The 20,379-nt window shown below is 37.1% G+C and overlaps 2 protein-coding genes across 17 annotated transcripts in view; both read left to right on the top strand.

Annotated features, from left to right (window-relative positions):
* The window catches only part of MFSD8 (major facilitator superfamily domain containing 8), an 85,204-nt gene that overhangs the window by 11,221 nt on the left and 53,604 nt on the right, over positions 1–20,379 (top strand). For all 16 annotated transcript variants that reach the window (XR_009692877.1, XR_009692876.1, XR_009692875.1 and 13 more), the window contains exons 3-8: positions 783–826; positions 7,102–7,342; positions 8,173–8,286; positions 10,654–10,798; positions 11,523–11,578; positions 15,142–15,250. Coding sequence is in view for 1 of the 16 variants with exons in the window: in XM_061142323.1 (XP_060998306.1) it covers positions 783–826; positions 7,102–7,342; positions 8,173–8,286; positions 10,654–10,798; positions 11,523–11,578; positions 15,142–15,250 (709 nt within the window). In the remaining 15 variants the exon portion in view is untranslated. The remainder of the gene's footprint in view (positions 1–782; positions 827–7,101; positions 7,343–8,172; positions 8,287–10,653; positions 10,799–11,522; positions 11,579–15,141; positions 15,251–20,379) is intronic.
* Positions 15,379–18,913, top strand: LOC133056697 (keratin, type II cytoskeletal 8). The gene has a single exon (XM_061142325.1). The coding sequence runs from the start codon at positions 15,476–15,478 to the stop codon at positions 16,928–16,930; it is 1,455 nt and encodes a 484-aa protein (XP_060998308.1). The 5' UTR covers positions 15,379–15,475; the 3' UTR covers positions 16,931–18,913.

The raw sequence follows: 20,379 nt of genomic DNA, 5'->3' as shown, positions 1-20,379 counted from the left end.
AATCGACAAATAGTATTGGAGTCAATTACAGTTGTTTGTATGTTAGGTCGTTTCAGTCATGTCCGACTCTTTGCCACCCCATGGATTGTAGCCTGCCAGGCTCCTCTGTCCATGGAATTCTCCAGGCAAGAATACTGGAGTGGGTTTCCATGCCCTCCTCCAGGGGGATATTCCTGACCCAGGGATGAAACCTGGGTCTCTTATGTCTCCTGCATTGACAGGCAGGTTCTTTACCAGTAGCACCATCTGGGAAGCCCAGTGATGATCATTACAGTTATCAAGCAATAAAAGCTAGCAGAGACAATTTTCTTTTAAGGTATGCACATCTTGAGGAATCCTGGTTCTTTTTAGCCACTGTCCCCTTAAAGGTCATTTTCCTTCTTCTTAGTCCTCCCTACAGTCAATTATTTCTCTCAAATGAAACAGATGATAAGTTTAGCATTCCTCTGTAGCAAAGTAGCCTTTCATCCATTCATTTTTGCTGTAAATGCTTAACAAAGCTTTCAGTAATTTTCATCTACAATAAAGACATGTGAATAAGGAGAAATAGGTCTTCTTCTTTTATTATGATAATTATAGTGAGGGACTGTAATTATATATATATTTTAAAGTCTTAAGTATTTATTTTTCTTCTGATAAATAAAATCCCATTGCTTGATAAATTAAACATTTGTGGTAATAAATTTGTAAATTCAGAATGATGTTTTAAAATTCATGTTCAAAAAATTGTATCTGTAGTTATGAAGTTGTAAACATAAATAACAGAATTTGCCTCTTCACAGGATTTTCTATTGTGATAATGTCAATATGGCCATATCTCCAAAAGGTTTGTACACTTCATTCTTATCTTACGTAGCTGTAAGTAATAACTCTTATGTAGTTTTCTAGAGAGTCTCTGTAGTATTCTGATTTAATCTTTGCTAGAATAACATGAGAATAATTCCCCTAAAGAGGGTTATAAGTAAGGTGACCATATGCTTTATTGTGCACACCAGTACACTCTTGAAGTGAGAAGAGTCTTATAGCAGAATATAGGGTTATACCCAGCAGTCCTAGGCACACACAGATATATGGCATGTGTGTGCCTGTTCTCAGTCACTTCAGTCATGTCATGCAACCCCATGAACTACAGCCAACCAGACTCCCCTGTCCTTGAGATTCTCCAGGCAATAATACGGGAGTGGGTTGCCATGCCCTCCTCTGGGGAGATCTTCCTGACCCAGGGATTGAATCCTCGTCTCCAGCATCTCCTGAATTGCAGGCAGATTCTTTACCCCTGAGCCACCTGGGAAGCCCTGAGATATATGGTCACATCCTTACTAGCCATTTTCCCATCCTCTTCATACCCCTTCCCTGATAAAAAGGAAACTAGGTTAGACATAGTCTGAATTCCTAAAATGTACACATTTCATGCTTTCCAATAGAATTAATTTAGGTTGTCAGGCGACATTGTGAAATGAATAGACAATATACATATTTTGATGCTGTGGTTACTAGGTGGGAAGGAAAGAGTGAAAAGAAGATGAAAATTTGGTGGGTACCCTGACATCAATTGATCATCAAGTCCTGTCAGTTCTACCTTTAAAAATATATATATTTGACATATAACTGTCAGTTTTATCTTAAAATTCCAGTAATGAATTTATTAAAAAATCAGTATTTAAGTTGGAAGCATAATTAATCTATAATAATATTTCAGTCAAGGTTTCTGAAGGAATTCTTCTTTAATTCCTAATTCCTATTCAGTCCTTAACTTGCTACAACGTGATTAACTCTCTGCTACCCTGAAACTGCTCTTGATGAGTTCTTCAAAGACTTAATTACTCACCAAATACTAGATACTTTTCAGTCCTTACTTGAGGTGACACTTGGGTAGTGCTTCACATTGTTGTCCTTTCTCTGCTTCTTGAAACCTTCTTTTAGCTTCCCTGCCATTACCCTTAACTCTTTATTCTTAAATTATTTTGTGTAGTTTTCTTTATCAACTTGCTCCTTGTATTTTGTTTTTCTCCAGCAGTGTGTGTGTGTGTTTCAGCCTAAATCCTGAGCCTTGGCCCACATTATATCTATAGTGAGTTTTAGTTTCATGAGTATTGGTTTCATGTAAAATAATGTCTTAATCAGTTTAAGTTAATGTTCAAAATGGTAATGAAAATGTGGTACTAAATCACTAAAATAAAATTAGTACTTTCCTTCTATATTTCTTTTAAAGATAGCATAAGAAAATAGCATTTTAAGTTAATAATGATAAGAACTACTGTCCCTCACCTCACTTTGGGTTAGAACATTTTCCTATGTTTCTATGTTTCCTATGTTTTCCTGTATCCCTTTACCGTTAACACTTGTCATTGAATGTTGTAACTATGTTACAGAGACCTTACCTAACTTCCCTAGTAGGTTGTTAAATGGCTGGAGGGCTTCAACAAAAATACTAGATATATTTGATGACTGTTTAGAGTTTAAAAATTATAATTATACTGTACTAAAAAAATCCAAAATGAAATATAAGATCTAAATAAATTTTTTATGCCTGCTTTTTTTGCATGCTCAGTCACAGAATTTATTAGATACATGTACTTGGATGAGCCTAAAATCCTTCAGATCTTTGAATATTTTCCTTCTTTTTTTCTGGAGTGATTTTTTTCCTGCATCGCTGTTTTCTTCTGCCATTCCCTTCCTCCCTTCTCCACTATTTTCAAGGCTTTGCTCCAATGTCCCCTCTGAAAAGCCTTCTCTTACTGTCCCTCACCTCACTTTGGATTAGAAGGTTTTCCTTTGTGCTTTCATATCTGTTTATCATTAACACTTACAATTGAGTGTTGTAACTGTGTGTTACAGAGAGTGTACAAACTTCTCTACTAGGTTGTTAGAATGGCCGGATGGCTTCAACAAAAATACTAAACATATGTGATGAATGTTTAAAGTTTAAAAATTATACTTATTCAGTGGTAAAGAATCCACCTGCAATGCAGGAGACATGGTTTTGATTCCTGGGTTGAGAAGATCGCCTAGAGGAGGAAATGGCAACCTGCTCCAGTATTCTTGCTGGGAAAATCCCATAGAGGAGTCTGGCGGGCTACAGTACATGGGGTCAAAAAGAGTCTTATGTGACTGAGCATGCAAAAACACACATAAGGAATTTATTGACATCTTATATTCGTTTTAGATTTTGTTAACTTAAAATTCTATTTCTTATGCTATATTTAAAAGAAATATAGGAAGAAAAATACTAATTTTACTTTTTATTGATTTAGTGCCCCAGTGTCATTGTCATTTGGAAAATTAAACTAATTAAAGCTTTATTTTACATAAAATCATTACTCATAAACTTAAAAACTCTTTCCATACTGACAGAATTATTATAGTAGTATACTTAACAATTCTGGAGCAACATCTTCTGTGCTAAAATATGTATTTCCCTATATCAAAACTCTTGATTTCAGAGTCTCTGTGTCTAACCTCAGAATTTTCAAAGGGAAGGTATTTTCACAATTAGATCTACTCAGCATAATACTTTGAATTTTGAAATTCATTGCTTTCAGCAAATACTTGACGTCTCTTCAAAAGAAAAATTACTGAGGTCATATGAACATATCACTAGCTCTTTGGCAATACAAATATAACATTTTCACCTAAAATCTTGTGAATTAATTTTCTCAAGTTATTTCATAATAGTATTAATATTATAATTATTATAATTATTTATAACTTACTGTGTGTGAGGCACACACATGTAGATTATCTTTTGATTTTCATAACAACTCTGTGAGGTGGTTATTATCACTCCTGTTTAACAGATAAAGAAACTCAGAGAAGTTATGTAGCTTGCCCAAGATCACACAGCTAGAAAATGGCAGAATCAAGCCTATCTGAAACCAATATCTGACTCTACAGTACTGTTACCTATTGCCTTAAAAGTTTTCATTCTTTTTCTTTCTAATTTTATTTATTTTATTGAAGTGTAGTTGATTTACAGTGTTTCAGATGTTCAGTAATTTAGTTACACACACATACATATGTACATACATATATGTATTCTTTTTAATTATAGACTATTACAAGCTATTGAATATAGTTCCCTGTGCTATATAGCAATTTCTTATTGTTTATCAAAATTTTCATTATTAATTTGAGGTTACTGTCTCTCTTATGATAATATGTTACCACATATTTCTTAGCTTAAAAGTCATCTCTGAGAAAGATAAAAAGCTAGGCCACCCCCCTCCCCCTTGCCAGAAAAGAAAACCCAAAAAACCCAAACAGTAAATTATCTGTCTGAAAGAAATTTGGTACTACTGTGAATCTCTGACTTCTGCTTCTGGCCATGGCTGATAGACCGCTATCAACTGGGTGATTCCTTAGGCTGTGTTGCCCAGAGTTGTGCTTAATTTCCAGGAAGACTCATTCTTAAACCTAGATTTTGAATTGGGATGATGGGTTATCTATAGGTCCAGGAACGTAGTGGGAGTACTCATGCATGAATTACAAAAAAATATAATAATAAAGCTGACATCAGTAAAAATAAAATACTAAGAAATATTAATGTTTTTGTTCCATAGGTAACATTCATTTAGTGCATACTATACGCAGATATGGCTCTAAGCACTCTACATATATTGCCTTGAATAATTCTCATAACAACTCTGTGAAGTTACCCTTATTTGACAGAAAAAGAGTTAAAGCATGCTGGTTTTTCCCCTCAGTTATTCAAAAATGCAGGATTTTTTGGGATCAGATGAGTAGAACCTGATTTGGAATCTGCTTGACGGCAGAGAACTGTTTACTCAATTTGTATTCATATTGCCTCACACAGGTTTTGTCACAGAGAAGGCCTTAATAGCTGTTAATTGGATGAATAAGCAATAGTCTATAAGTAAATAATTGAGGGGGCTTCTAGGTGGCACAGTGGTAAGGAATCCACCTGCAAATGCAGGAGACACAAGAGATGCAGGTTCGCTCCGTGGGTCGGGAAGATCCCCTGGAGTAGGAAATAGTAACCCACTCCAGTATTCTTGCCTGGAAAATTCCACGGATAGAGGAGCCTGGGTGCTACAGCCCACAGGGTCGCGAAGAGTCTGACACGGCTAGCACACACAGCACAGTCCAGCGAATAGTTGAGAAGACTTGGAACACATCTTAGCTCCCATGGCAAAGCTTTAAGATTTCTAGAACTTTGTCATTATTATTAACATGTTTAGAGAAGAATATTTTGAAATTCAGTACTATGCTTTGTCTTTTTTTTTTTAAAGAGAAGCTAACAGATCTGACTTTCACTGAAGTGTGCAAAATCAAACTAGTTTACAGATAAAAAGTGTGTGTGCATGCATGCCCTTGTGTGCTCATGCACAGGGGAGAACTAGAGGGGGAGAGAGGCAGGCAGAGAGAGAGAGAGGAGTGAGCAGGTGGGGTGATAGACATACACAGACAGACAGACATGGGGGTTAGGGAGATGTTGCTAATTCAGACCAAAGAGATCCTGGAAGATTTTCCAAAATCAGTTATATCAGAATTGAATTGGGAAGGCTCTCCAGAAATTGACCACCTGAAGGAATGATCAGGGCCAGGGAGTAGGAGGTTAGAAAGGCATTCCTGGTGGAAGGCGCAGTAGAAAACCTGTGCAAAGGCCTGGAAGCCAAGAGCTTGACTCATTTTGGAGACTTTAAAAAGTTCTATGTGGCTGGAAGTTAGTAGCTGGGGAGGAAACATGCAGAGAGGAGTTTGGAAGGGAGAGACAGTGGCCAGCTAGTGAGCTAGTTTTTATCATAAACAGTTTAGATTTTATCCTGAAAACAATATGAGGGGGATCATTAGAGGTGGCCAGAGGACCAGAAACAGGATGCTGTTATTGCCATGAGGGAGAAGCACACAGGAGCACAGCTAACAGTTCAGTTACTAAATTGAACTTTCTGAACCTGTATCTTCCAAACCATTTTACTTTCCTGCTACAATTCTAGCAGAATTCTAACAGATTGCAGTTTTCCAGTCATTGTAAAGAATAGCATCCAACTAAAATAGCAGATATTGTTGAAAGTGTTACAGGCACCTTCAAGAGTCAGTTCACTTCTGTCTATGCAATGGACACTTGACTATGATCAATTAATATCCTTAGAAGAAAAAAAAAAAAAAAAACCAAAAAAATATCCTGAGAAGACACGTTTATCCTTTTGCTTTCAAATTACTAGACATCCAGTATTATTTAGTTTTCATTGCTTTTTAAATTGTTATATATATGACATGAAGTTGTTACATTTATTCAGTCTTATTTCTCATCTGTACAAACAAAATATACCTAAATATCGTCGTTTTAAGCTATTTAAAAATACCTTTGGGAAAAAAAGCCCAGGGTTTTTCTTGTTAAATTATTCTACCATTTAACCTGCATATGTTTAACCTTATGTCTCAAGATATAATGGTTCTTACTTTTCTAAATTATTATATAACCTACTGTATATAAAAACAATCTTCTGATTTATTCCATAGTCCCTTTGTAAGCTAGAATTCTTTATTTTCTGAAAGTATTTTCTGTGTTTTAATCATTTGGTTCTTCCATCAACATTCATGATATATAAATCCTCTTTGGTAGAATCCTGGATTTTCGATGCTGAAAGGAAGAATTAGTAGTAGGTTTAATGAGATAAATTTTATTTGGAATTTGATTATTGTGTGCAGTTTAAAAAGATAAATTCACAGTCCTAACAAATAATAATAAAAAAGCTAATAAACTTTAGGTTATTGAGTTGCATAAGGATAAATAATTGTATTTTTAAGAATTAAGGAATGGCATATAAATTTTATGATGCTCTTATTAGGTATATAATGTGAATTTTTTAAAGATTTTTTATGATGCAGAATTTTTATAATTATTCTAAAAGATGAAGCTTCTTAAGCACTTTTCCTTGTGTAGTGAATTGTTAATACAGTTAATGTCAGAAGCTTGAATTCCTTACTATAAGTAGTAGTGTTATAAGACTTATGTGTTAGAATTATTGATTTTATTTGTTTTAATAAGAAATGTTAAATGGTCAGAAAAAAATGTACGTAGCTTTTTACCTTTACTTTTTTTGGATAACAATTCTTAAAGCATATTTCTTTTTTCTACAGATTGATCAGACTGCTGATGCAAGTTTTTTGGGCTGGGTTATTGCTTCATTTAGCCTTGGCCAAATGGTAGCTTCACCTATATTTGGTTTGTGGTCTAATTACAGACCAAGAAAGGAACCTCTTATTGTTTCCATTTTCATTTCGGTGGCAGCCAACTGCCTCTATGCATATGTCCATGTTCCAGCTTCTCATAATAAATACTACATGTTGGCTGCTCGTGGATTGGTAGGATTTGGGGCAGGTAATATGTATGCATATATATTTTTGATTGTGTTGAACTTACATTCATCCTGACACTCAGGCCCTTTCTCATCTAGGGTCACCTTTTCTCAGTCTCCTGTACCTCATTCAACATACAGATGTCTCATTGCAAATATCTTTCCTATCATTTTGCCTTTTCTAATGATGTTGCCTTTACTTATAGTTTCTCTCTTCTGTTCCCATGGTTCTTCATCCTTCAAGATTCAGGTCAAGTTCTGCATCTTCCATGAAGCTTTCTTAGGCTACCCTACCCCTTAACAGACCTTACCCTTTAACAAGTCTCTGGCATTTGCTTATGTACTGTTTCCATCCTTTATCACCAACTAGATAGTAAACTTGGTGTAACTAGAGACAAATGACCACTTTTAAAAATACTCTGTAGCCCCCAGCAGTGTCTCTTCAACATAAGAGCTCAACAAGTTTTTTTGAGTTAAATTGTTAGGATTTCTTTTTCTGTTTCTTATGTTATAGTGTAAGTATGCCGAGTATGTAACAATTAGTAGTACTCCATTCACTCAATTCTTTCTCAGTATTTAATGACGAAAAAAATTTTAAGGTTCCTGTAATGCTGGTTTTTTTTTTAACTCTTTCAAATCTTTAACTGTTTTTTCATTTTAGTAAAAGTAATATTTTCTATTAACTGATGCATTTATTGACTCTAAATGCTTTGTATAATCATAAAGAAGCAGTGACTATGCTGCAGATTAATATTTCTTCCATATAGAGCCAAATTAAGTTGAATTTATAAACTGGAAAATATTTTCTTTATTTTTACTTTACTTTCTTTTGGATTGTTGTATCTTTTCTTAGGAAATGTAGCTGTTATTAGGTCATATATTGCTGGTGCTACCTCTCTTCAGGAAAGAACAAGTTCCATGGCAAACACAAGTGCATGTCAAGCATTAGGCTTTATTCTAGGTCCAGGTAGGTTGTCATTACTTAGATTTGAATTGGGTAAACTTTTGAAGTTCAAATGTTAGATGAAATCCAAGAATAAAACCCCTTATGTGTGTGTGTTAGTCGCTCAGTTGTGTCCGACTCTTTGTAACCCCATGGACTGTAGCCCACCAGGGTCCTCTTTCCATGGGATTCTGCAGGCAAGAATACTGGAGTGGATAGCCATTCCCTTCTCTAGGAGATCTTCCCGACCCAGGGATCAAACCGGGGTTGTAGGCAGATTCTTTACCATCTGAGCTGCCAGGGAAGCCCATAAAACCCCATAGCAGAAGGAAAAGGAAGGGAAATGATATTTTTTAATCCAGCTGTGAGGCTACGCTCCTTATATGTGTTAACTCATGTTCCACTAAATTAAGTGTTATTAGTCCCCGTTTTACAGATTAGAACACCAAGACATAGAGAATATAAGTAAATTATCCAGGGTCACCCTGGATAAATGGGAGGCATGAGATTCAGACCTCACTCTTTGAATCCAAAGTGTATGTTTTGTCAAGTTATCATTTAGCTTGGCATCTCAGCAAGAGTTTGCCTTTTTTTTTTCCTGTTAATGAGAAACAGAGTTCTTTTAACTGAAGGATTTGAGGAAAGTTATAGGGGCTTCCATTGTAGCTCAGTCAGTAAAGAATCTGCCTGCAGTGCAGAAATCCTGGGTTCGATCCCTGGGTCGGGAAGATCCTCGGGAGAAGGAAATGGCAACCCATTGCAGCATCCTTGCCTGGGAAATCTCATGGACAGAAGAGCCTGGTGGGCTGCAGTCCGTGGGGTTGCAAAGAGTCGGGCATGACTGGTTGACTAACATTTACTTACTTATAGCAAGTTCTTTACCATTTTGCCTTTTGTCCTTACCTTTAAAGAAAATTTACTAGTCTCTTCTTTTTAAGCTTTCTTACTTTAGCTGAATATAAAAGTATGTTAATGAGATTTAATGTTTCTGTAAGACCAGTTAATTTTCTGCAAATGAGTAGAGAAATTAATTTTATGCCTGTAACAACATTGAAAAGACATAATTTGTCCATGCTTTTAATATTGCAGTTATAAATAGCATAAATTTGAATGCAACTCAGTTTACTTCATCATCACCCCAGGCCCTTCTGGTTTCCATTATTTCTTCTCTTTAACATAGAAAATCTAATTCATCATTCACCAAAATCTAATAATTCAGTTTAGTGTTCTGGAATAAAATATAAGAAGAAATCTTATTTTAAAATATATTATAAAACACAAGAGGGCATAGTCTGGGTCTTTTTAAATTTACCATTCTCTCCTCAGTGTCTAGCATAGTACCTGATATATAGGCCCAGATTCTCAGTAAATATTTTGACCATCTAAAAAGCATTTTAAAGATTATTCACTAAAATATTTTGTATTAAAGATGAGCAGATGTAAGCCTAAAGAGATGAGACGACTTTTTCAGTAATAACCACACCACTAAGCACAAACATTTATTCACTGCTTCTTCTTGTTGCTGTTTAGTTGCTAAGTCATGTCCCATTCTATTGGACATTAGCAGGCAGATTCTTTACTACTGAGCCACCAGGGAAGCCCATTGACTGCTTCCTATGTGCTAGATACTGTTCCGAGTGCTTTAGGTGCAGTGCTTTACTTAATTTTCACTCTAAGGCTGTGTGTAAAGTAATGGCAGAACCAGATACAGAATCTAAATCAGGAGAGTAAACAAATACTTTTCCAATCCAATTTTTGCCATAGAACCAAATCGAAAATGATATTAAATATATAGTTTAAATAGTTTATCCACAGTAATATTTAATAATATTAAGTTAAAATGTGACATTTTCTTACAGTGAGATTGGTTAAAGTTTAATAATTTATTTATGGAATAAACTGTATAATTTAAATATCCTCAGTCAGTTCAGTCGCTTAGTCGTGCCCGACTCTTTGCAATCCCGTGGTCTGCCGCACTCCAGGCTTCCCTGTCCATCACAGAGATCTTTTTTTAAAAAAGAAGATACACGTTATGTGAGGAATAATCCTTTGAGAATGTCTATACATCAGTGCTTCTCACCCATTTTTTACATCATTGTCTCCCAAAGGAGGCTTTTTAGACTTTTTTCTCCGAATTATTCCATCCGATGAAATTTCAGTATCACAGATCTGTATCATATATATTTTTTGTACTATATCTATGTCTGTGTTTTATACAGAAAAAAAGTAAATTTTTTGTCTCTCCCCACCAAGAACCAATTTTCTTGCTTCTTGAGATCCCTGTTGAGATTCCATACATTATTTCCAATTTTGTGGTAAATGTTCTTCATATTTGTTTTATCCTGTACCTCCCATGTAATAATTCACATGTACATATTTTGTTTTAATAAGTTTTTCAGACTTGTTTTGCACTCATTGGAGAAAAGGGCGTGGCGTGGGATGTCATTAAGCTGCAGATAAACATGTACACAGCACCAGTTTTACTGGGCGCCTTCCTGGGAATTTTAAATATTATTCTGATCCTTACTATATTAAGGTAATTAGATAGAAATGATAAAACTACTCTTGTAGATTGTGAAATTAAATAAGCATTATCATTATGAAGAATTATTATTTCTGTGATGTCTTTATTTGGTTTTTGATGTCTCTTGTTGTACTTATATTTTTTAATAAGTGAATGCATGTGGTACTCTTAACTAAAATAATGGATGATGAATAAGAACAGGTTATAAATTCTTTGAAGATTCAAAGTTTGATCTTGATTTACTAATTATAGGTTTCTAAGTAAGGTAATAGCATGAAAGCAACATTTTAAGTAGATTAACGATTAGTATCAACCTTAGATACAAAAATTCCTCATAATATATATTTCTTATCTTTTATATGTCAGAAGAAATTTTATAAAACTACAGAAGTTTTGTTACTATATATTACTTTGGAGTGTTTTATCCAAGAGTCCACAGATGTTTCTAACTCATGTTGAAAGCCATTTGAAAACTTTAAATACTGATTAAGGTAGCTCATGTGTGCTCTTAGATTAATTGAGTATTTTTTCCATTTTATATGGTAAAGTAATAAAGTAATAATTGTAACATATCATTTTAATTTTATTGGTTATATCTCATAATAATTTCATTACTCAGAAGGCAGTAAAAGAAACTGTCAGAATGTGAAAAAATAGAAAGCTAGTAATAAATTTAAGCCATTCATCTATTATACTAAGCCTTTCATGGATACAATATTTATGTTTTTCTTTTAAGAGAACATCGTGTGGATGACTCAGGACGACAGTGTAAAAATATTAATTTTGAAGAAGGTACTATTAACCTGTTTGACTAAATAACTATAATATTACAGAGTGTTTCTAATGATTCTATCTGTTTGATATTTACTTGAATCTTATTTCTGAGGACAACACAATGGGTAATTGCGGAAGGTCTCCAAAGTTGAAATTTACCTAATTTATTATTTTTATAAAGACATACCTGTATCAGTGATTTGGTGTGCACAGCTGGCAGGGTAAAACAATTGCTAAAAATTACTTCATCTTGTTTTCCAAGAGCCAATATCCTAAAATCCTTGAGATCTTTGGGATGAATTCAGTAGTTTTGCTACCAAATGTGTCTTTCCGATTCAAGTATTTCTTTGTTCACTTAATCATTGGTGTAAGTATGGTTTCTCTTTTGCATTTTTATTCTTTCAGTATACTCCACAAATGCACATTTTCATCCTATAGATCTTTCTCTGGCCCATAAATAGGTACCCAGTCTGGTAAGTATGTATAGTTTACTAAATAAACCATTATTTAAGTACTTCTAGTTATACCCTCCTTGGGGAGTGTCCCTTCATGCAAAAGAATGCAGTTTAGTCCTTGCCCTCAAGGAGTTTATAAAGCTTTGGAAAAGACAGTGTTATTTCACTGAGTTCTTTGATAGGCATTTTATTTAATTTTCACAGCAAAACTACTGGAAGGTAAAGTTAAAAGTAGTTCAGTGGAGAGCAGAGTGATGAGAAGCTATAGCAAATTTTGAACAAAGGATAAGTATGACTATAGTCAGATTCCAAGTAAGGCTAATCCAGATATGTGAGGACCTGAACTATAGCAGTAACTGAGAATGGAGAAGTGATAGATACGAGCTTTCAAAGAAGAAAGAAAATCAAGATTCTTGACAGGCTGGATAGGGAATACTAAGCTATGGAGGAGGTTGTTGATGTCTGCTAGGGTTTGATTCCAGACAGTTGAAAGAAAGAAGAAGAATTTAAGAAGGGACATTGGCTGAAAAGATAAAATGATTTCAGTTTGGATCAAGCCAAATACAATGCTACTCTAGGAACAACTAAAAAATTCCAGCGGCATTTGTAATTTTGATGGTAGAAATCAAACCTAGAGATAGAAATTTGGGAGTCATCCAATGAAAACCGCTATAGCAAAAAAGAGAGAAAGGAGGAAATGAAGGGATAAATGGATCAAGTGTGGCAAAATATTGTTGAATGTAGGGCATAGATGGATAAGAATACATTTGAAATTTTTCAAAAGGAAGAATGCATGGTGAAGGAGTACCAGCAGTGGGAATAAGCTACTTTTTGGGATGGGTGTAAAATCGGATGCTAGCTTAAAGGACCTATCAGATAAAGAGAAGGAGCAAGTTAAAAAGGGTGTAGTTGGGGGCTGAGAAAGGGAAGATACACAAGAAGCAAAATCTTTCACAAGTTGAAGGAGATAACCATATATGGATCCTTGCTTTATTGACTTTAATATGCTTAGGAAGCACCTGGGAACCGTGTTAGAACGCAGACTGTTTCAGTAGGTCTGGGGTGAGGCCTAAGTAGGGAGAATCTACATTCATAACAAGCTACCATGTGAGCTGATGCTGCTGATCTTCAAACCACACTTTGAGTAGAAAAGACCTACAGCTACACTGTCCAGCATGGTAGTCACTGGTCAAATTTCACTGCTTAAACTTAGTTACATTTAAGAAATTCCTGGGAATTCCCTGGCAGTCCGGTGGTCGGGACTTGGCACTCTCACTGCCAGAGTCCTGGGTTTGATTCTTGTCAGGAAACTAAGATTCCTCAAGCCACACAGTGAGGCCAAAATAATAATAATGAAGAGTAATCTTAAGAAGAAAAAGAAATTTCTTATTTTCACTATCTCACTATCTACATTTCGGATTTTGTTTTGTTTTGTTTGTTTGTTTGCAGTGCTCTGTGTCTTGCAGGATATTAAACCAGGGATTGAACCCAGGCCACCACCATGAAAGCACTGAGTCCTGGAAATCCCACACTAGCACATTTCAAGTGCTCAGTTGATGGGTATATGTGACTAGTGGCCGACTGTATTGGACAGCACAGAGAAAGGACCTTTCCATCATGTCAGGGTTCTGCTGGACAGCACTGCTCTGAAACACAAATGAGAGTTTTAAAAGGAGTGATCTATTACGTTTCATAAGATTTCTGGGACCTTCAAAATAATTTTTATAAAACAAAGATCATTTTTAAATTTCAGTAAATGTTTAGGTGAAATATATCAGGTTTGTTCCTCTTATTAAAGGTGTTATCATGGGACCAGGTTTAATTTCCAGTTATAATTTTTTAATCTATATGTTAGTGTAGTGTTTTCTTAAAATTCTTATAATTATGATACATAGTTAATTCCCACAGTTTAGGATGCATCGTTTCCGAGTCTCTAAAGCTAGCACTGGTTGGATGCTGTGGAAAACTAACCACCCATAAATAAACTATAGTCTAATTTGGGGCAATGTTGGTGTTTGATTCAAAGGATTAAAGACTGGCTTAGGTGGTAATTGAGAATCAGGGAGGTTTATCCAAATAATTTAAGGCCCACAGGGACCAGAATCTATCCCAGAAAAGGAACTGGGAAAAGATGACTGGTTTTCTTTGTGTAAAAGGGAGATTATAACCCTGTGTTGAGTGTTCAAGGTGCTTAATTGCTCACAAGTATAACAGACTGTTATTGGAGAAGAAACTCCTTCTCAGGAATCCTGAGATATAAAGGCAGGCACTACTATGAAAAAACTATAGAAATTTGCTATGTCTTAGGAAAGTCACCCCCTGCTCCTACTTCTGCTGTGCATATACTTAAAGATAGCATAAGTGAATACATTCTTGTATATTTACCTAGTTTACTCTGAGTAAGTAGGTAAATTATTAAAAAAGTATGATGGACGTATATAAATACATGTATGTAACTTCATATTTCTCAATTACATCAGATACAGCTTATATTAAGTTTGTTGCTTAACTTCATAGTTCAAGATCAGTGAATATCTGAACTCATTTGCCTTTCTGATTTATGAAACCGCCATCAAATCTTGGTAGTTCTTTGCAAAAAATATAAATGGTAATGTGAGGACTTTTAAAAATTATGGTAAAAAAATGCAACAATATTTACTAATACTAATTCACTGAAATTTAAAATATATATCCATTGAAGTGAATCGTAGAACTGAGAACTGATTTAGTAAACTGTTTGAGGTCTTCATGAAATCCTTGTAAATTTAAAATTTCAGTAAGGTAGAAAAAAAACTGCAACTGAAATGTACTTTGCATGAGGTGATTTTATAGAATTCTATGGACATACAGTTCTCTTTTTGAGAGATGCCAAATAGAAAATCTGAACATTTCCTGTAGATAACAGAATTGAAGTGTATGCCCTGGAAAGAAAATTCACTTTAATTTTTAATGCCATTTAAAAATTATTTCTATCATGTAACTTCTGTTACTTTTAAACTATTTTGAAGCCTAAAAACCATTTTAAATGTTTAGTCATTGAATTTACTATGTATAATTTTTACATTATTTTAGTGTCATGAGAAAATTAATATGTAAGTAATATAATTTTTCTTTTGTTTACTGTAGCAAGTACAGATGAAGTTCAAGTCCCCCAAGGAAATATTGATCAAGTTGCTGTTGTGGCCACCAATGTTCTGTTTTTTGTGATTCTGTTTATCTTTGCCCTTTTTGAAACGTAAGTTTTTTTCTATTTTCATATAAATCAGATTGTTTAAATAACCCATATTTCTTAATGCAGTATTAATCAGGCTTATAGATATTCTCAAAAACCTTATGTAAGGCATATTTTTCTTACGGTGTAAAAAAGCAAGTGTAGAGAAGCAGCTTCTCAACTCCTCGACTCTTACTCAGCTTCAGCCTCCTCGCCTCCGGCCTCCTCGCCTCCTCTCCAGCCTCCATCATGTCCATCAGGGTGACCCAGAAGTCCTACAAGGTGTCTACCTCCGCCCCAAGGTCCTTCAGCAGCCGCTCCTACACCAGTGGGCCCGGCTCCCGCATCAGCTCCTCGGCCTTTTCCCGAGTGGGCAGCGGCAGCAGCTTTCGGGGCGGCCTGGGCACCGGCATGGGTGTGGCTGGGAGCTACGGTGGGGCCCCAGGTTTGGGGGGCATCACAGCTGTCACCGTGAACCAGAGTCTGCTGAGCCCCCTCAAGCTGGAGGTGGACCCCAACATCCAGGCCGTCCGCACCCAGGAAAAGGAGCAGATCAAGACCCTCAACAACAAATTTGCCTCCTTCATCGACAAGGTGCGGCACCTGGAGCAGCAGAACAAGGTTCTGGAGACCAAATGGAACCTCCTGCAGCAGCAGAAAACTGCCTGGAGCAACATAGACAACATGTTTGAGAGCTACATCAACAACCTCCGTCGGCAGCTGGAAACTCTGGCCCAGGAGAAGCTGAAGCTGGAAGTAGAGCTTGGCAACATGCAGGGGCTGGTGGAGGACTTCAAGACCAAGTATGAGGAAGAAATCCAAAAGCGCACAGACATGGAGAATGAATTTGTCATCATCAAGAAGGATGTGGATGAAGCTTACATGAACAAGGTCGAGCTGGAGTCCCGCCTGGAGGGGCTGACTGATGAGATCAACTTCTACAGGCAACTGTATGAAGAGGAGATCCGTGAGATGCAGTCTCAGATTTCTGACACGTCCGTGGTCCTGTCCATGGACAACAACCGCAACCTGGACTTAGACGGCATCATCGCTGAGGTCAAGGCCCAGTATGAGGAGATCGCCAACCGCAGCCGGGCTGAGGCCGAGACCATGTACCAAATCAAGTATGAGGAGCTTCAGACACTGGCTGGGAAGCATGGGGATGACCTCCGTCGCACGAAGACGGAGATTTCTGAGATGAACCGGAACATCAGCCGTCTCCAGGCAGAGATCGAGGGCCTCAAAGGCCAGAGGGCTTCCCTGGAGGCTGCCATCGCTGATGCTGAGCAGCGTGGTGAGATGGCTGTTAAGGATGCTCAGGCCAAGCTGGCTGAGCTGGAGGCCGCTCTGAGGAACGCCAAGCAGGACATGGCACGGCAGCTGCGTGAGTACCAGGAGCTCATGAACGTCAAGCTGGCCCTGGACGTGGAAATTGCCACCTACAGGAAGCTGCTGGAGGGCGAGGAGAGCCGGCTGGAGTCTGGGATGCAGAACATGAGTATCCACACCAAGACCACCAGTGGCTACGCAGGTGGACTGACTTCGTCCTACGGGACCCCTGGCTTCAACTACAGCCTGAGCCTGGGCTCTGGCGGTGGCCCCAGCTCCTTCAGCCGCACCAGTTCCAAGGCTGTGGTTGTGAAGAAGATTGAGACCCGCGATGGGAAGCTGGTGTCTGAGTCCTCTGATGTCCTGTCTAAGTGAAAGGCTCCTGCGGTCCCTCCCAGCATTCCCCCGCTCACTGGCTCCCGCAGATAGAGTTGTGCGGGGGAGCATGTGCATGGGAGACCTGAGGTTTCGCCCCTGTCCTCCGCCCACACCTGGGGGGAGTCGACTGCCTGGGGTTGCCCCTTTTGCCCATGACCCCAACTAAAAGCCAACGTAAGCTTCTTTTTCAGAATAAATCCAATTCGAGTATCTTTTTTCAGAATAAAGCTTCAGTTGGCTCTGCCAAAAAAAAAAAAAAGCAAGTGTAAATTATTTGCCTTTTAACTTGAATGTAGTTAATTCTCTGCCGATAAACTTACTGCCTTATAGTGAGTCTGTTTCACTGTTCTTCCTTTCCTTTGAGTTTTATGGTAAATATAGTTATAAAACTGTGTATTAATTTACTTTAAGCTATATAGCTCCTGACTTATGTATATTGGATTCAGTCTAGAAATTTTAACTTTATTTTGGTCCTGATCCTGAAAAAGCTAGTATATCTGCCTTGTGTAGGCTTTATTGACCTACACAAGTTATCATATGGCTTTATTTTTAAAATACTTTTCCATTATATTATTAAGATAATACATTCTTGTTAAAAATATTCCAAACACTGCAACTGTATTCCCATGTCCACTACTTTCCCTGGAGGTAGCCACTGCTGATACATCAGTGTGTGTTTTATTTCCCTAATAATTTTTTCTCTACAACTGTAAGTATTGAGGTTTGTGTGTATGTATGTGTCCATTAAGCCAACATAGAATATGTGATAGTATTTGACAGCCAACATAGAATATGTGATAGTATCATTTGACAGCTTAGTATATTCACTTACCAATATATTGTAACATCTTTATGCTGGTATATTTTATGCCAGATCTACTTGATTTTTAAAAAATTATTGAGATATATGAAAGTTTTACCTCATCTCATTTTGTGGGCTTTTATTTTATTTTGGAAAATGTTGTTCAGTCACTCAGTCATCTCTCTGTGGCTCCATGGACTATAGCACACCAAGTTTCCCTGTCCTTCACTATCTCAGAGTTTACTCAAACTCATGTCCGTTGAATCAATGATGCCATCCAACTGTCTCATACTGTTTCTTCTCCTCCTGCCCTCAGTCTCTCCCAGCATCAGGGTCTTTTCCAGTGAGTCTGGTTTTCGCATCAGGTGACCAAAGTATTAGAGCTTCAGCTTCAACATTAGTTCTTCCAATGCATATTCCAGGTTGATTTCCTTTAGGATTGGCTGGTTTGATCTATTTGCTGTCCAAGGGACTCTCAAGAGTCTTCTCCAGTACCACAGTTTGAAAGCATCAATAAAACTTATTTTAACTTTTTTTTTCAATTTTAAGGATATAATTTATTCTCTTGTATATTTATTTCCCATTAATCCATGTTGAGCCATGTTAATGGTGGTGGTGGTTGTTTGGTCGCTTGGTTATGCCCAACTCTCTTGGGGCCCCATGGACTGTAGCCCTCCAGGCTCCTCTGTCCATGGGATTTCCCAGGTATGAATATTGAAGTGGGTTGCCATTTCCTTCTCTGGGGGATTTTCCCAACCCAGGGATTGAACTTGCATCTCCTGCATTGGCAGGCAGATTCTTTACCACTGAGCCACCAGTGAAGCCACATGTTCACATTACTGGACATGTATTAAACTTTTAGTCTGTTAGGATTCTTAGAACTTTTCTGCTATATTTTCTTTTTTTTTTTAATTGAGATCAAATTTGTATATAATAATGTACTTGTTTTTTAAGGTATACCATTTTACTTTTTTTTTGGCTGCAATGGGTCTTTGATCCTGTGCGGGCTTTCTCTAGTCACAGTGAGCAAGAGCCTGGTTGTGGTGTGTAGGCTTCTCGTTGTGGTGACTTCTCTTGTTGTGGAGCACAGGCTCTAAGGTGCCGGCCCTTCAGTAGCTGTGGTGACAGGCTTAGTTGCCACATAGCATGTGGACTCTTTCTGGACCAGGGCAATCAAACCCAAACCCTGCACTGGCAGGTGAATTCTTTACCACCAGGCATGTCCCTGTTTTAATTATTTTTAATTGTACAATTCAGTGACATTAAATACGTTCACAGTGTTGTGCAACCATCACCACCACCCACCCCCGGAACCTTTTTATCATCCCAAACAGAAGCATGACTACACCCATTAATCAGTAAGTCCCCATTCCCTCTCACCCAGCCCCTGGTTGCCTCTATTCTACTTTCTTTTTTTTTTTTTAGTATTAACATTTTTTTAATGAGAGTAATAGAAGCTATACATCTGTGACTTAATCTTTTTTCCTTTTTCTTTTTAAATGATTAAAATAAAAAAATCACTTGGCAGCACTAGGAGTGGCAGCAGAGATGATTATTATATTTAGACCTCAGCCTTGGCTGCCATCACAGATTTTATTATGCTCTGTCATCTACTTTCTTTCTCTATGAATTTGCCTATTCTAGATACTTCATATAAGTGGAATCATGCAATCTTTATCATTTTGTGTCTTGCATGTTTCACTCGGCATGATGTTTTCAAGGTCCTTCCATGTTGTAGCATGTGTCAGAATTTTATACTTTTAATAACTGAATAATATTCCTTTCTATGTGTATACCAGTTTTGTTTATTCATTTATCTGTCATTGGAAACTTGGGTCATTTCCACCTTTTGCCTATTGTAGAGAATGCCACTATGAACATTAGTTTATAAGTATCTGAGTCCCTGCTTTCAATTCTTTTGGCTATATACCCAGAAGTGGAAAGGCTGGATAATATGATAATTCTGTGTTTAGCTTATTGAAAAACCACTGAACTGTTTTCTAAAGCAGCTCATCTGATTTTAAAATAAAAAATGATGATGTTAAAAAAAAGAAGGTGATGTTCTGGGACTTTACTGGTGGTCCAGTGATTAAGATGCCATTCTTCCAATGCAGAGGATGCTGGTTCAAACACTGGTCAGGGAACTAAAATCCCACATACCATGTGGCCAAAAAAAGTGATTTTTTTCTGAAAAAATTTTTTTCACTTATTTATTCATATCGTGCCTTATGGAAATTTTTCTTTTTCAAACTTTTCTCTCTTTGATGTTATTTGCCTGGTTAAATATTGCTGTAAAAATCACTAAGGCAAATGGAAAGGCTCTAAATCTGCCCCAAACTGGTAACGCCTGGAGTTCTAGAGCAGAGTAAATAACAGGTTCACCGAGAGGCCACGACATCAGCAGATGCCCCTTCCTAATGGAGTGGATGGGCTAAGGAACCTGCTGATGGTCATTACCTCCCTCTGGAGCAGTGGCTACCCACCTTGGCTGCACATTGGAATCACCTGGGATGCTTAAATAACCACCAATGCCTGGGTCCTACCCGCCCCACCAAGACTCTTACTTGGGTGTAGTCTAAGAGTGGAGATACTCTTTCCAAGGGTCCCTGGCATTCTGATAAGAAGCCAAGTTGAGAGTCTCTGC

The sequence above is a fragment of the Dama dama genome, chromosome 5 (genome assembly GCF_033118175.1).
Source record: "Dama dama isolate Ldn47 chromosome 5, ASM3311817v1, whole genome shotgun sequence".
Classification (NCBI taxonomy): Eukaryota; Metazoa; Chordata; class Mammalia; order Artiodactyla; family Cervidae; genus Dama; species Dama dama.
Note: the sequence above shows the minus strand (reverse complement) of the source record. Positions and strands in the feature narration are given on the sequence as shown.

Excerpts from the sequence above, each read along its gene's own strand:
- LOC133056697 (XM_061142325.1), top strand. The coding sequence starts at position 15,476 with ATGTCCATCAGGGTGACCCAGAAGTCCTACAAGGTGTCTACCTCCGCC.